General features: G+C 36.4%; 1 protein-coding gene across 3 annotated transcripts in view; it reads left to right on the top strand.

The window, feature by feature from the left end:
* The window catches only part of ZFPM2 (zinc finger protein, FOG family member 2), a 602,281-nt gene that overhangs the window by 286,354 nt on the left and 300,814 nt on the right, over positions 1-15,113 (top strand). For all 3 annotated transcript variants that reach the window (XM_060195956.1, XM_060195948.1, XM_060195963.1), the window contains one exon: positions 13,184-13,302. In XM_060195956.1, the coding sequence (XP_060051939.1) occupies positions 13,184-13,302 (119 nt within the window). The remainder of the gene's footprint in view (positions 1-13,183; positions 13,303-15,113) is intronic.

Genomic DNA, 15,113 nt, shown 5'->3' with positions numbered 1-15,113 from the left:
AAAATGACTGGATATAATATCTAACATAATAAGCCCTCATTAAATGTTGAAATTTTATTATGATCATGTTAGTACTGAGAATATTTTCTGGGTGAAATGAAAAAAATGATAATATCATCAAGTCAGAATAGGTATTTTTCTATTGTCTGTAATACTGTTGTTCAGGTTTTTATGTTACACTAATGTGTAAGCATATTCCTTGGTTTCTCCCCCCCAGAACTCTATAATGTCAGTAAAAGAGTTCAGTCTTTTTGATTTAGAAATGGAGTAGCTGATTTACCCTTGATATTAACCTTCACAGCTATATACTCTTCCCTGGCTCAGCTAAGAAGCAAAATAGAAATGACAAGCGTGGGGTGACTGTTGACTGGATTATTCCATTTCCAGTGGAGGTAAAGTCATCTTCAGGATCTACCTCGCATTACCTTTTGCAATAAGTGTGATCTTTTATCTTCCCCACCCCCCCCCAAAAAAAAAAGAATGGAAGTAATTCTAGATGAAATCTTGTCCTTGTTTGGCTAGTTGTGATTAATAAAGAAGTCTAAATACTCAGTGCAATCAGTTTTGATACAAGAACTTCATTTTCCTTCTCAGTTGTAAAACAGAGGGGCCAGGTGGTGGTGCACATGGTTGAGCGTACATGTTACAGTGCATGTGGACCCAGGTTCAAGCCCCTGGTTCCCACCTGCAGGGGGAAAGCTTTGTAAGTAGTGAAGTAGGGCTGTAGGTGTGCTTGTCTCTTTCCCTCTCTCTCCTTCCCTCTCAATTTATGGCTATCTCTGTCCAATAAATAAACAGAAAACATTGACAACCATCTTAAATGTTCTTACTATGTGTCATAATTTGTATTACACCTTTTAATTCTATAGGCCCATGGTCACCAAAAAAAAACTTAGCAGGAGCAAATGGGTAATTAAATTGATTACCATCTATCCAGTAGCTGGTTACACAGAGAATATACAGGAATTCTGACTCTCAAGATGCTATACAAACATTTGGTTTTCATATAATAGAAATCAAGAGATTCCTGGGGGTGGGGCTGGGCAGTAGCACAGCAGGTTAAGCACACATTGTGCTAAGCACAAGGACTGGCATAAGGACCCAGGTTTGAGCCCCCCCCCCCAGCTCCCCACCTGCAGGGGGGTGGCCTCACAAGCGGTGAAGCAGGTCTATCTTTCTCTCCCCCTCTCAGTTTTCCCCTCCTCTCTTGGTTTCTCTCTGTTCTATCTAACAACAATATCAGTGGCAACGATAATAAAAAACTAAAGAAATTAAGAGATTCCTAAGTGTATATAACCCCAATTCTTAATGATTTGTTATATTAATGTAAGAATTTATCTAGTTGAATTATATCAATTTTACCTCATTAGTTATTTATGCAGTTATTTCCCAACATTATTTTTAAAGATTTTATTTATTTATTTATTTATGAGAAAAATAGGAAAGAGAGGAAGAACCAGGCATCACTTTGGCACATGTGGTGCTGGGGATTGAATTTGGGACCTCATGCTTGAGAGTCCACTGCCTTATCCACTGTACCACCTTCTGGTGATCCAAAATCTTGTCTCCCTACTCCTATGGCCTTCATGTAGTCCTTTTCTTCAGGGTAAACTCACCCAATCACAGTGATGCTTAATAGTACATGTTAAAACTTTTCAGAATATGTCCTTTCATCTTTACTGATCTGTAAAGAAAATTAACAACATTTGGGATATATATATATATATATATATATATATATATATATATATATATATATATATATCAATAATAGGATGTGAGGGCCATAGCCTATGATATCTGTCATCCCACTGATCAGCTGATCTAGCTGATCAGGCTGGCTGGTCAGGTGTCCCCTTCCTCCCTCATTGCTCCATGTGAATCTTTCTCAAAGCTGCACACTTGCTTGGTCAAAGGACAACCTGTATTTGGTCAAGGGTATAGAAATATCTTCAACCCCCTGCTAGAACCTCCAAACAAGCTCTTGAGTATAGTTTGTACCAGTCTTCTTTGAGTGGCAGAGTAGGGTGACATAGCCTCCCTTCATTCGGTGGGGCAGTCCCTATTATCACTGCCTTACAGTGAAGGCAAGGTCCTGGAAAGCCCCACAAAAGGGCTTATGATGATGTTCCTGATGGAAGTGACCAGTGATACTGGAGAGAGCCCCAGATAATGGGGTGGCCTGGTAGTGACCAAAAAGACCATCAATAAGTGAGCCAGTCTCTTGCCGTTAGCCAGCTTTTGTAGTCCTTCTTTATCTGATGAACTTAATCTTTCTTCCAGTTGTTAAATCATTGAGTACCATTTTTTCTATCTGATCTGGTACTAGGTTTATGGGGTCTGGCCTCAAGTTAGGAAGGAAATAGTGCTAGGGTTTTAGTGTGGTCTGAGTTAACCTTAAGTCTTACTGCATTTTCCTTGTTTGATGATTCTAATAAAGGTTGTCATAGATACAATAATTATCCTTTAGTTGATATATATATATTCTGCCAGTGCATCTCTTGGCCAATTGTATACAGTGTTTCTTTTAAAGATAATCAAGGAGTAAAAATAGTGCTAACTGTCAGAAAAGATTAGGAGATGTATCTTTTACTTTGTGAAGTTAGTTGAGTAGATAGAGTGATTGAGGGAAGTGAAATAGAGGATATGAGAGGAGAATGTCTATGCCTAAGTAGTAAATATTTGATTAAACTATGGTGCCCTCTTTTGGCCTTTCTACTTGCTTTCTGGGCTTATTAGGTCTAAGTCTAATCACTGTGGACTTATATATGTACATATATGTATATATTGTATATATATGTATATGTATATATAGTTGTAGAAATAATAACCAACCCATATCTGTGACCTTGGGAAATCTACTGTTGAGGGAATGGGGACATAAATCTCTGGTGGTAAGAATGATGTAGAATTATACCATAATTACCTCATAATTTTATAAATCATTCTTAAATCACTAAAATAAAAAAATTGTAGTAAATATGGGTTATTTTTCAAGATCAGCAATATATTATGGAAAGATCCATTGTAGCCAGTTATCTTCTTTTAGATTAATAAATGTAACCTGTGGAAAAATCATGTAATTTTAGTAGAAGTAAACATTGCCAAAAGAATTGGAACCATGCATATCAATGAAATCCACAATGTCCTACATTAAATGTTTTTAAGAACTACTTCTTACTTGCTTTGAATAAAATTTATGGATAGATTTTTACCCAGACTTTACACTTTGGAGTTTGTCCTCCCAAAGGAAAAGAAGTCTTTGCTGACCCACTAGTGACCTTGATCTCCTTATAAATTTCCTATCCCCACACCATCACCACCACCAGTAGAATGGCTTTGGATTTTTGCTTCTTCACTGATGCTTCTTGTGTTTGACAGACTAGTCTACTCCATTCCACAGGTTTCTCTCTCACTGTATTACCTCCCTCTGCTTCCCAAGGCTTAGTTAAGAAGTGATACTGGCTCAGCTTGTTGTCTGCAAGGTCATGGAAGGTTTCTGGCACCTAGGAAGCATATTGGGTCAGGTTTCTCAAATAAGGGAGAAACTGCTTCTGACTCCTCCTCACAGCTCATAATTGTCTAAAAAAATTAAAAATATCTGCATCACTCCTTTCCAGGCACATTGCCACTTTTCCAGATATTCGCAAGAAGTAGTCATACTCCTGGTGATTATTTCCAGCTCTCTGGAATTTTTTTTTTATGCCTGTGTGTTTGTGTTTGTGGCAGTGGTGGTGGATTCATATAGATTATACAGCAAAGAGCAAAAATGAGATTTCTTTTCCCCATATTGAAAATTATCTGTACATAAATGGCATCAATATATACATACTCAAGCGAAACATTCTAGCTACATCATAACATGTATTGTTTTTTTAAGCAACCTTAAATATTCTATTTTATTATTACCTAGTGAACTTCTGTCTTGAAGGTAATAATTTTCAGGTTTCAAAGAACCTTTATATTCAAAGAATAACTAGGACCTAAGTAGCCTGAGAATAAATCCTAAAGACCAGTCAGAAAAATAAAGCAAACGGGTTCATGAGTTTGTAGTATGTGCCAATATTTGGTAGCATAAACATGTACATTTACTTAAAAAACAATATTGCACACATTGATTTTTATGGCTTTTTAGAAACTGGAGCTGACAGGTATATTTTGTATCCTTGAGAAATACAGTGGTTTCACTTGCTCTGGGTTTTAGACAATTTTTGCTTCCTGTTATAAGAGTTTTGAGGTACTGAGTGCATTGCGTGAAAAGAGAATGTTTCTATTTTGCCACCACCATTATGTTATCTTTTCCAGTGCAATTACAAGCTAATTCAGGGCTCTTTGTGTTAGACTACTAGCTTCTGATTTGCTGCTGTCAGCCAGTACCTCTTCATACACTTTCAGTACCATCTGTACTGCCCCCAGCACTTACCTAGTGTGGGCATTTTTCTCTAAGTAGAGACTCATCTTTGGCAAATCATTAATGGAACATCAAAAAGATCCCATCTGTTAGAGTTGCATAAGGCTAAGATCAGAATTATCAAATATCACATTTTTCCCTTTATTTTTCCTTTCTTATCCATACAATAAATGCAGTTGTCAGCCGGATAAGTTCATGCACCGGATAAGGTCACAATTTCATTTAGTGACAACTTCCAACAGTAGAAACTTACAAGGTTCGATTTATTAAAGAGTCAGAAAGGATAAGATCACTACATGGCCAGCCTGATTTATCAGAGTTTGACTGGAGTACTTGAATAGGGAAAGTCGTATTTCAAGTTTATGTTCAAAGCTGTAGTTTAGTGTGTATTATGGCTGTGTGACTCAAAAATTGAGAAGGAAAATTAGAAAGGTATCCCTGCAAGGCGATCTGTAACCACTAAGCAAGAGCTATAATATCTACTATAATAAGCCATGGATTGGCATGGCATAATAAAAACGACAGTCTTTGTCTTAAAATGCAGATGAAATGTGCTGGTATTAATGCTTGAGGAAACACACGTATGGGGCAAGACTGCAGCTTGGAATCAGTAGTAAAATGTTCATCTAACTCTCTTCTGTATTTGGCCAACTGCTGTCAAATGGTTAAACCATGAAATAGCAAGAGCTCTGCCATACTTCAGCCACCTTGGCTGACTTTGAAAATATTTTGAGATTTTTAGAACCTTAGAGCGCTTTTTGAACTCAGCATGACTTCAGGGCTGTCCATGTTTGATATCATGATGTATAATGTTTTCCAACCATGAAGAAAATATAAATAAGGGTTCTAATGTTATATCCTTCTGCTATAGTAAGGCCTGATAAACATTATGAGCTAATTCATGTGGTTTGCTTTAAAATTTGGTTATATATTTAAAACCAAGTTCAAACCAACTCACAGTTTATTTTCAGCACATGAAATATGACCTTCCCTCATCTCATTTACTTGCAGCCTTGTCCTTCTTGGAAATTTAAGGTTGGAGCTTAGGAACCATATACTATAATAATATCGTCAACTTAATGCTGAATTCAGTTGAAGCATGATTGTTGATAACATGCTAAGAAAGAAAAAAAAATTACCAATTTGTCTGTTCCTTTTTGTTGTGCTATAATTTTTTATGCTTTGATTTCTATAGAGACATCAAAAAGACCTTTCAAAAAGAAAGACAACAATGACTTGATAGTACCATTAGTGAAAAAAAGATTTTACAGTATGTGCTGTCTTATTAAGTATTTTAACCAGTGAATTTGCGAAAGGAGACTGTTGCTATCTGAAAAGCTGCAGTATGTTTGGTAGTGATTTCTGACTTAGAACTTTTTAAAAGTGAAGCTATCAAAGGCCTTTGAGTAATCACAGACTTTTAAAAGTACACATTATCAAGAAGATAAGAGAAACAGCCCTCTTCACTAACAATATTATCTATCACTAAAATTGATTAGTCCATCCTATATGTCTTAGATATTTTGTGTGAATCAGTGTATCCTGTTAAAAATAAAGCATCCTTTTTGGGGGGAAAATGGCTGCAAAAATATGAACCCGACAGGAGAAGACTTTTTTCCACCTGCAGAGGAGTTGCTTTATAAACAGTGAAGCAGGTCTGCAAGTGTCTGTATTTCTCTCCCCCTCTCTGTCTTCCCCTCCTCTCTCCATTTCTCTCTGTCCTATCCAACAACGACGACAATAATAATAAATACAACAATAAAACAACAAGGGCAACAAAAGGGAATAAATAAATAAATATTTTTAAAAAGAAAACTGTCATCTAATAAGTATTTTTCAGTTTAATTTTTGTATTTTCACATGCCACAAATTATATTAATGATCAAATGTTAAAGAAAATGTTTTTAAGAATATCTGTGACTCAAGGTGTTTTATCTCCTGTTGATGTGAAAGAAATGATGGAGAGCCCACTAGAGAAAAATTAAATATAAGACTGATTGTCATTGGTCCATACACATGGGCGGAACAGAGAAAAGAGAAATCAAAATACATTTTCCCAGAATTCATAGCATTTCATGAAAGAGAAAGTTCTGGGCTTTAACTGGCAGGATTAGTAGGATTTATAATAGTACATAGGAGATGATACACTCAAACGCAGAAACATTTCTTAGAAAGCTGTAATAATTAAATGAGATAAATGAAAGTGAGGTGGGATTTACCTTCCTGTCTAAAGAAAATGAGATAAATAATATCTGAAGAAATATAATATTTGAAGAGCAGAACATAAAAGTCACATAAACATAGGAACAGCACTGTGAGAGTATTAAGATGCACTCATAGTGGGACTTGGTATTGGCATACTTGGGTGAGCCCACAAGTCACAATGTGCAAGGATCTGGATTCAAGCCCCCATTCCCCACCTGCATGGGCATCACGAATGGTGAAGCAGTGCTGCAGGTGTCTCTCGGTCTTTCTATCTCCTCCTTCCCTCTTGATTTCTGACTGTCTCTATCCAATAAATAAAGTTTTAAAAAAGATTAAATCATGGCTGCATAGGATTCTGTTGTTTCTACAACTGTACTGTAAGCCATACCTACCCCCTCCCAGCCAATAAATGGTTATAAAAAAGATTCATACATAGGGGGGCAGCAGTTAACTAAGGAAAGAATTTCTAGAAATCATTAATATGGTAAAAGCAGATTCTAATAAAGTTATTCTGGTAGGGATTTGAAGTCTAAATGGAGTAGTAGAGACTAGTAGGGCTGGTTGGTCATCTAAATAAAGATAGGGAGAATAATTTGGCTAAGATGATAAGAATGAATGTGAATACAGCAGGTAACTGGTTAGATGTGAAGATGGAACTCTGTGACTTGCATATAGAATGCTTTCATTTCTTTGACAACATCATGGATTTTGTGTATATGTTCTAAGTGTCTAACTGCAACAATATAAGAAAATATTATTTATTTTGTATGCAGAAAGTGAAGTTCAAAAATGTGAAGAACTTTCCCAGAATCACATAAATTGTTTCCTTTACTCTTCTTGAATTATTTGAAGTGATTACAATCTGTGTTCCACCTTCTCATTCTACAAAAACTGTTTTTACTTCAAATGCCCATGGTCTTCAATTCATTAAAATTAATCTGGTTTGGATCCCTGTCTCCCTCGATCCCTGCCCCACTAGGGAAAGAGAGAGACAGGCTAGGAGTATGAATCGACCTGTCCATACCCGGATTCAGCTGGGAAGCAATTATAGAAGCCAGACCTCCCACCTTCTGCACCCCATAATGATACTGGGTCTATGCTTGCAGAGAGATAAAGAATAAGGAAGGTATAAAGGGAGGGGATTGGATATGGAGCTCTAGGTGTGGGCATTGTGTGGAAATGTGCCCTCTTATCCTATAGCCTTGTCAATATTTACATTTTATAAATGAAAAAATAATCTGGTGCTTTTCTTAATTACACATTTTTTCAGATTATTAGATTGATCCCTTTTCTTTAAATTCTTGAGCAGTCTACTGATTGGTATGATAACAATCCAGTTACTTATATATTCTCTTGCATTTCTATATGTTTATGTTTCTGCTCAACTACCCTCTATCTTTCTGAAGATTCTTGAACTCGGTGCTTTGGCTTCTTAAATAAGAATCACAATACCAGGGAGTCTGGCAGTGGCGCAGCGGGTTAAGTGCACATGGCACAAAGCACAAGGACCTGTGTAAGGATACCCGTTCGAGCCCCTGGCTCCCCACCTGCAGGGGAGTCGCTTCACAGGCGGTGAAGCAGATCTGCAGGTGTCTGTCTTTCTCTCCCCCTCTCTGTCTTCCCCTCCTCTCTAGATTTCTCTCTGTCCTATCCACCAACAATGACATCAATAACCACAACAATGTTAAACAACAAGGGCAAAAAAAGGGAAAATAAATAAATAAAAATTAAAACAAAATAAAAATAAGAACCACAATACAGTCTCTCCTAGACATACAAACAGAGTTACAAGCCAGTTTTAATAATTAAATAAGGGCAGGGATAGATAGCACAATGGTTATGCAAAGAGACCTAAGGCTTTAGGCTCCAAAATCCCAGGTTCAATCCTCTGTACCACCATAATCCAGAGCTGAACAGTGCTTTGGTATAAAAAAAAAAAAAGATTAAATAAGTATTAGAATATATAACTCTAGTTAAGGAGTTACCTCTGAGACCCAGCCTTATACTGTCCACCTAAGATCATGTCTTGGTTGTTGTTTTTTTTGACACCAGTCCTTTTTTTTTTTTTTTTGAGGGGGTATGTGGAATTAATGCTTTTAGTAAATACAATTGTTGATACATTGTAAATTTTCTCAATTTTCTGCAAAATACTCTCACCCTCACCTAGGTCCTCCTCCACCATGTGCACCAGGACCTGAAAGCCCCCACCCCACCCCCACCCCAAGTCCTTCACTTTGGTATAATACACCAAACCCAGTCCAAGTTCCGCTTTGGTTTCCCCTTTCTGTTTTTATCAACTTCTGTCTTTGAGTGATATCATCCCATACGGACTTGAGTCATTGAACTTGCTATTGGACTTGAATCATTGAAGCTACTTATAAAACTTGCTATTGGACTTGAGTCATTGAAGCTACTTACAAAACTTGGATAGAAAAGAGTTCTATAATAATATTTTCGTCTAAGTATTTGATAGTTTTTGGTCTAACATCCATGTCGTTGATCCATTTAGAGTTTCCTTTATTGTGTGGGGATGAAAAGTAGTGGTTCAGTTTAATTCTTCTGCAAGTTTGAACCCTATTTTTCCAGTATGGGAGATTTCTCTGTCTCCCATACTATACTGTATCAGAGAAAGTTATGGCATCATGGATAACTTGCCACATAGGATGTGAGTGCAAACTCTTCTTCATTGTTGATGAATCACAATTTTAAGAAAAATATAATTTATTCAAGATCATTTAACTGCGTATTGGGTAGAGCCATTGTTGAAGATATTTTTACTTTTATTACAGTGTTTTTCCTCAATATCAAGACCTATAATTTTTGAAAGAATTAAAATGTCATCTTATGAAACATTATACAAATTAAATTAAATATAAATTTCAATTATACAGTGACTTTTCTTGTAATCATTAACTTCTTTAGTCTTGATAGTGTATAATTGCTAATAATTTGCCACATGGTTCCAGTTTTCTAGTTGCACTGATGTGAGTGAATAGATGTTTAATTTAGCTATTTCAGTAGTGGATAGGATTATCTCAAACTTCCAAATATTATCTTGATAAAAAGAGAGAAAGAAAAGGAGAGTGACTAACATTTGCCTGTGCGTCTCATAAATTTGAAATGTATGACTTGATAGCTGAGCCATCCTTGATTTGCTGTTAGGACATTTTTAGGAGCTCATTAATATATTTTTGATTAGCTTAAAATTATAATAGCCAAAGACTACTCGAAAACTTTTGAGATAGTTGGCTATCATTTTATCATCTGTATAGTTCTTAATCCATTAAAAGACAGATGGCTTGTAAATCCTCAGGTATAGATAAGAAGTCACTGAGTCTGAACCCTTTTCAAATGAAAAATGTCAGTGGTAGAGAGAGAGAATGAATTACTTTTTCAAAGGATTTTCAAAGATTCTCATGATCCCTTGAGTATCACCTAAATGTGAAATTACTGCCGTTTTAATGTGGGAAAACAAGAAAAGTGTTTGGAATCATCTTTGTGTAGCAAAGATCATTATTAACTAATGCTTAGCTGAGCCATTGATATTTTATCTTTAAATAGTAAACTATGAAGAGATTCTTTAAAATAATATAGTTGAATAATACTAAGAACTCCTATCAGATGGAAATTAGTTTCCTGCAACCCACAATGACCCTGGGTCCATGTTCCCAGAGGGATAGAGAATGGGAAAGCTATCGGGTGGGGGTGGGGGGTGGGAAATGGAGATTGGGTGGTGGGAATTGAATGGAATTGTACCCCTCCTACCCTATGGTTTTGTTAATTAATCCTTTCTTAAATAAAAAATATATAAAAAAAGAAGAAAGAAATTTGTTTCTATTAGTAGAAAAGTTATACTTAAGGTTTACATAACTGCATTATCTTATATGACTATGAATATATTGATGGATATTTCACACTGACTCCTTTTTGACATGATATTAGAACATTGACTGTTCTGTGACTTTGAAAATGTTTCCATACAGGCTCCCTAATTACAAAGCATTACTCAAAAAAAGGTGACATAAAGCTGAAACTGTTTTCAGGGGAATTTTCAGAAATGTGTCTCTATTCTAACTAAAGGAAACAAATTATAACCTATATCCACTAGACACTGAATAAGTCTCAGTGTTTGATACTTAAATATATTAATGTTACTTAATAGGAGTATTAGATTTATTAAAGTTTATTTCAGAATCACAGACCAACTAAATGATTTTAGGTTTATTTTCTACATTGCTGGCCATCACTAGTTACTGATACAGAAGAATGAAAAATATCGGGTGCTTTGTGTTCATCTTAATTTACTAACATGAATGAGCTCCATTTTTAAGTACTGTATTAGTGGGAGAGAAAGGATCTACAAGAAAAAAAGAGAATGAAAGTGATGTCCTTGAATTTATGTTTTTATTTTTATTTATTTATTTATTTTTATTTAAGAAAGGATAAATTAACAAAACCATAGGGTAGGAGGGGTGTAACTCCACACAGTTCCCACCACCAATCTACATATCCCACCCCCTCCCCTGATAGCTTTCCTACTCTCTATCCCTCTGGAAGCATGGACCCAGGGTCATTGTGGGTTGTAGAAGGTGGAAGGTCAGGCTTCTGTAATTGCTTCCCCGCTGAACATGGGCATTGACTGCTCAGTTCATACTCCCAGTCTGCCTCTCTCTTTCCCTAATAGGGTAGGTCTCTGGGGAAGCTGAGCTCCAGGACACATTGGTGGGGTCTTCAGTCCAGGGAAGCCTGGCCGGCATCGTGATGACATCTGGAACCTGGTGACTGAAAAGAGAGTTAACATACAAAGCCAAACAAATTGTTGAGCAACCATGGACCCAAAGCTTGGAATAGTGGAGAGGAAGTGTTAGGGGGATACTCACTGCAAACTCTAGTGTACTTCTGCTTTCAGGTATATATATTTTGCAGTAGTTTATGGATACGTGTGAACATATGCTCTCTCTCACAGAAACTGGTGTATATCTAGGTTTTGGGACTTTGTTGGAAAGTGAACCACCTGAGATGGAATTAGATTATACTATGAAAGGAAAGGTTTCACCCGAGTAATGAAGCTGAAGGGTTGTCATTCCACACGTGAAGTCTCTGGACACAGTCTGAAGTGAAGCATGTTGAGGTGGCCATCGTTGCGTTGGTTAGGTTTTAATCGGCAGATGCACTATTATTTGATATGGATTGGGAGAGGCATACGGGAAAGTGGGCCCTATCCAAGGGTTCCAGGACTGGGGGAAGTAGAGGCTGAATAGTGGAGATGTGAGGTTCCTGCTGTATTAGGGTTCAAAAAGACAATCGATAGTTAATGTTATCATCACATTAATTGGTAATTGGGTTAACTTTGAAAAGTCCTTTTGTTAGGGTTTGTTGTATAGTACCCAGTATCTTGTATACAGCTGTGCTATTGGTTGCTTCTGATCTACTTGGTCTAGGCTTTTGAGAGAGTCCACCTGTCAAATACACAGCCTATATATTAAAAAGATTCAGTTTGTGTTTTAAACAACTTTGAGACATACAATTAATTTTCCACCTCTCATATTAATTAACTAGTGATTTATATGGCTACATTTTACTAGGAGTGTACATAAACACCATTCCCACCACCAAAAGACTGTGACCCATCCCTCCCACCCACTCCACCCCCCACTGGCCCAGGAAGCTGCATGTCTACCCCTCACCACAGGGTTTTTACTTTGGTGTCCTACTTACAATTTGGTCAGGTCCTGCTTTTAGTTTCCCTTTCAGATCTTCTTTCTCAACTTCTGTTGATGAGTGGGATCATCCCATACTCATCTTTATCTTTCTGACTTAGCTCACTTAACATAATTCCTTCTAGCTCTGTCCAAGATGGTTCAGAGAAGGTGGGTTCATTGTTCTTGATAGCTGCATAGGACCCAACCCTGCTTAGCTTCCAAGGTCAGATGGAATTGGACATGTTCAGGTAGTACATCTGTAGACTAAATTTCTAAACAAAAATACTCTGTCTGAATATTCATTTATTTTTTATTCCTTTGGGAAACATGCATGTGTACTTTATGTGCCCGTAGATGATTTTTATCCACCAAAACTTAGAAGTTTAAAAAAATATTCTAAAAGACATGCTGTTCATTGGGAACTGTGAATAGTTCAAATTGTTGCCCAGGTAAGTATATATCTTTAATTATAATTTTTATAAGCGATGTTACAGTGGTGATCAAACAAGGTTTTTAATGCTAAGACATTTTGATGATGTTTCATGACTGTTTCTGCATTGGAGTTTTACTTTTGGAGAATGTGTTGCTATTTCTAGTTCTTAAAGACTTACAAAAATGAATTAATTTCATTACATGATGTGCTCAAAAAGTTGTAAGAAGGAAATTTAATAAAATTTGAATGCAATTACAAAGGCAATTTTTATTTTTCCCTTCAGGCCAGTTGTTTTCCACACAAGTGCCATGAATTCTCTTTTGATGAATCTGGAAAATCTTGTGTGTGCAAAACAAACATACGAAAGTCAGGTGGTGATTGTTAAGGCCTAAGTGGAGTACTCTAAACATTTCTTGTTTCCATTGTCTACAGGAGAGTTGGAGGTGTTTCAGAAAGATGGGGAACGAAGAATTCAAAGTCGGCAGCAACTTCCAGTGGGAACAACCTGGGGTCCCTTCTCTGGGAAGATGGACTTGAACAATAACTCTTTGGTATGTGGATGTTCTGAGGAGTTTGACTGTATATTTTGCCTTGCCTCAGAAATAATTTCTGATAGCTTCTGAGTGAACTCATTAAAAATGACAACTGCTTTTTCTCTCTTTTTTTATGAATAACAAGACCTGGATGTTTCTCAAGTGGGTTGTCTCTGTGACAGTATTATATACAGAATTCAGTAGAAGACAGGCTCATCAAATTAAATGGTTGTTTACTAAGGTAATTTGTAAGGTTGCTGCTTTTTATCTACTTAGCCAGAGTAGGACCATTTACACATTATAATATGTACAAATGTTTTTTAGTTTTTAAAATGACACAATTTAACCACCATATATTATAGATTTACATGAAGAATAGGAGTAAACAGCTTTGTTATTTCTTTGTAGGACTGTGTACCTTTAAGTGCAAGAATGAATGATTAGCATTATAATTTTGGTGACTTAATTTGTAAAAGTTCTAAAACCAACTTCTAGATAGCAAAGGATTAATTAGATCTTTTAAATTATGATGGAAAGGTTGGTGTTGTTGATTATTTCTTAGTTATTAGTTCACTACTGCTGCTCTTGTACAACAGAAATTTTGTATAAAAAATGTACTGGTATCTTGCAATCCTACATGTCTTAAATCAGAAATTAATTTTGATGGACAAAAATCAAGGTATATGCAGGTTGCATTCTTTTCTGGAATTTCTAGGGAAGAATCTGTCTTCTGTATTTTCCCGTTTTTGCCTACAACAATTGGGCTTGCCCCTCTTTAAAGCCAGCTCAATGATTCACATACATTCATCCCACCTGGATAATCTAGGCCGGTCTCTCTATTTTAAGGTCATCTGATTAGAAACTATCCCTGGGTCAGCAAAGCTACTCACCTGGCGAGTGCCCCTGCACATACACTATGTTTCAGTAGAGTACACACTGCTTTGGAGGAAGTTATATACTCTAGTATCTTTCTTTTGGAAAGGAAAGGACAGGAGAGGAGGGGGAGGGGAGGGGAGGAGAGGGAAAGGGAAAGGAGAGGAAGGGAGGGGAAGGGAAGGGAGAGGAGAGGAAGGGAGGAGAGGAAGGGAGGGGAAGGGAGAAGAAGGGAAAGGGGGAAAGGAAGAAAATGAACTTTTGATGGATCTGTATATCATTACATACATGGAGTATTTTTCCTATAATTATAATCATTGATACATTCATATGAATAGAAAAACAAACCTACTTGTAAAGAGTTATAGTGATATAATTGCCATTTTTAGAGAGATACTGCAATTTATTTTTATAGCCCTGCACCATTCTAGGCTATTTTATGCCATGCTTTATATTTTAAGAAGTAAATTTCTGTGTTAATACTTTTTTTTTTTACCAAGTGTGCTATTTATTAATTGATGATCAAAAAAAATCAAGCAAATAAACAAAAACACCAGACAATAACAACAAAATCCAGCATTAAAAAAAAAAAATCACAACTTCTTCATCTCAGTGTTCAATACTAAAAGTTGGTAATATATCTTTATAGAAAACAACCAATGACTAGTTTCTACTTTTGGCTAAGGTAATACTTTTCTAATTCATGTTATTATCTAAAGTAAATGTTATTTCATATAAACTGTCATTTTTCTTTTTATTAATTATTTATTTAGACAGACAAATAGAACAAGAAGGGGGAGATAGAAAGCGTGAGAGATGGACACCTGCAGCGCTGTTCCCGGGTCCAGAAGCCTTCCCCCTGCAGGTGGATATTGGGGTCTTCAACTTGGGTATTTGCTCATTGTAACCTATGCACTCCACTAGGTCCACCACCATCCAGCCCCTAATATAGAATT

The sequence above is a fragment of the Erinaceus europaeus genome, chromosome 1 (assembly GCF_950295315.1).
Source record: "Erinaceus europaeus chromosome 1, mEriEur2.1, whole genome shotgun sequence".
NCBI classification, from domain to species: domain Eukaryota; kingdom Metazoa; phylum Chordata; class Mammalia; order Eulipotyphla; family Erinaceidae; genus Erinaceus; species Erinaceus europaeus.
Note: the sequence above shows the minus strand (reverse complement) of the source record. Positions and strands in the feature narration are given on the sequence as shown.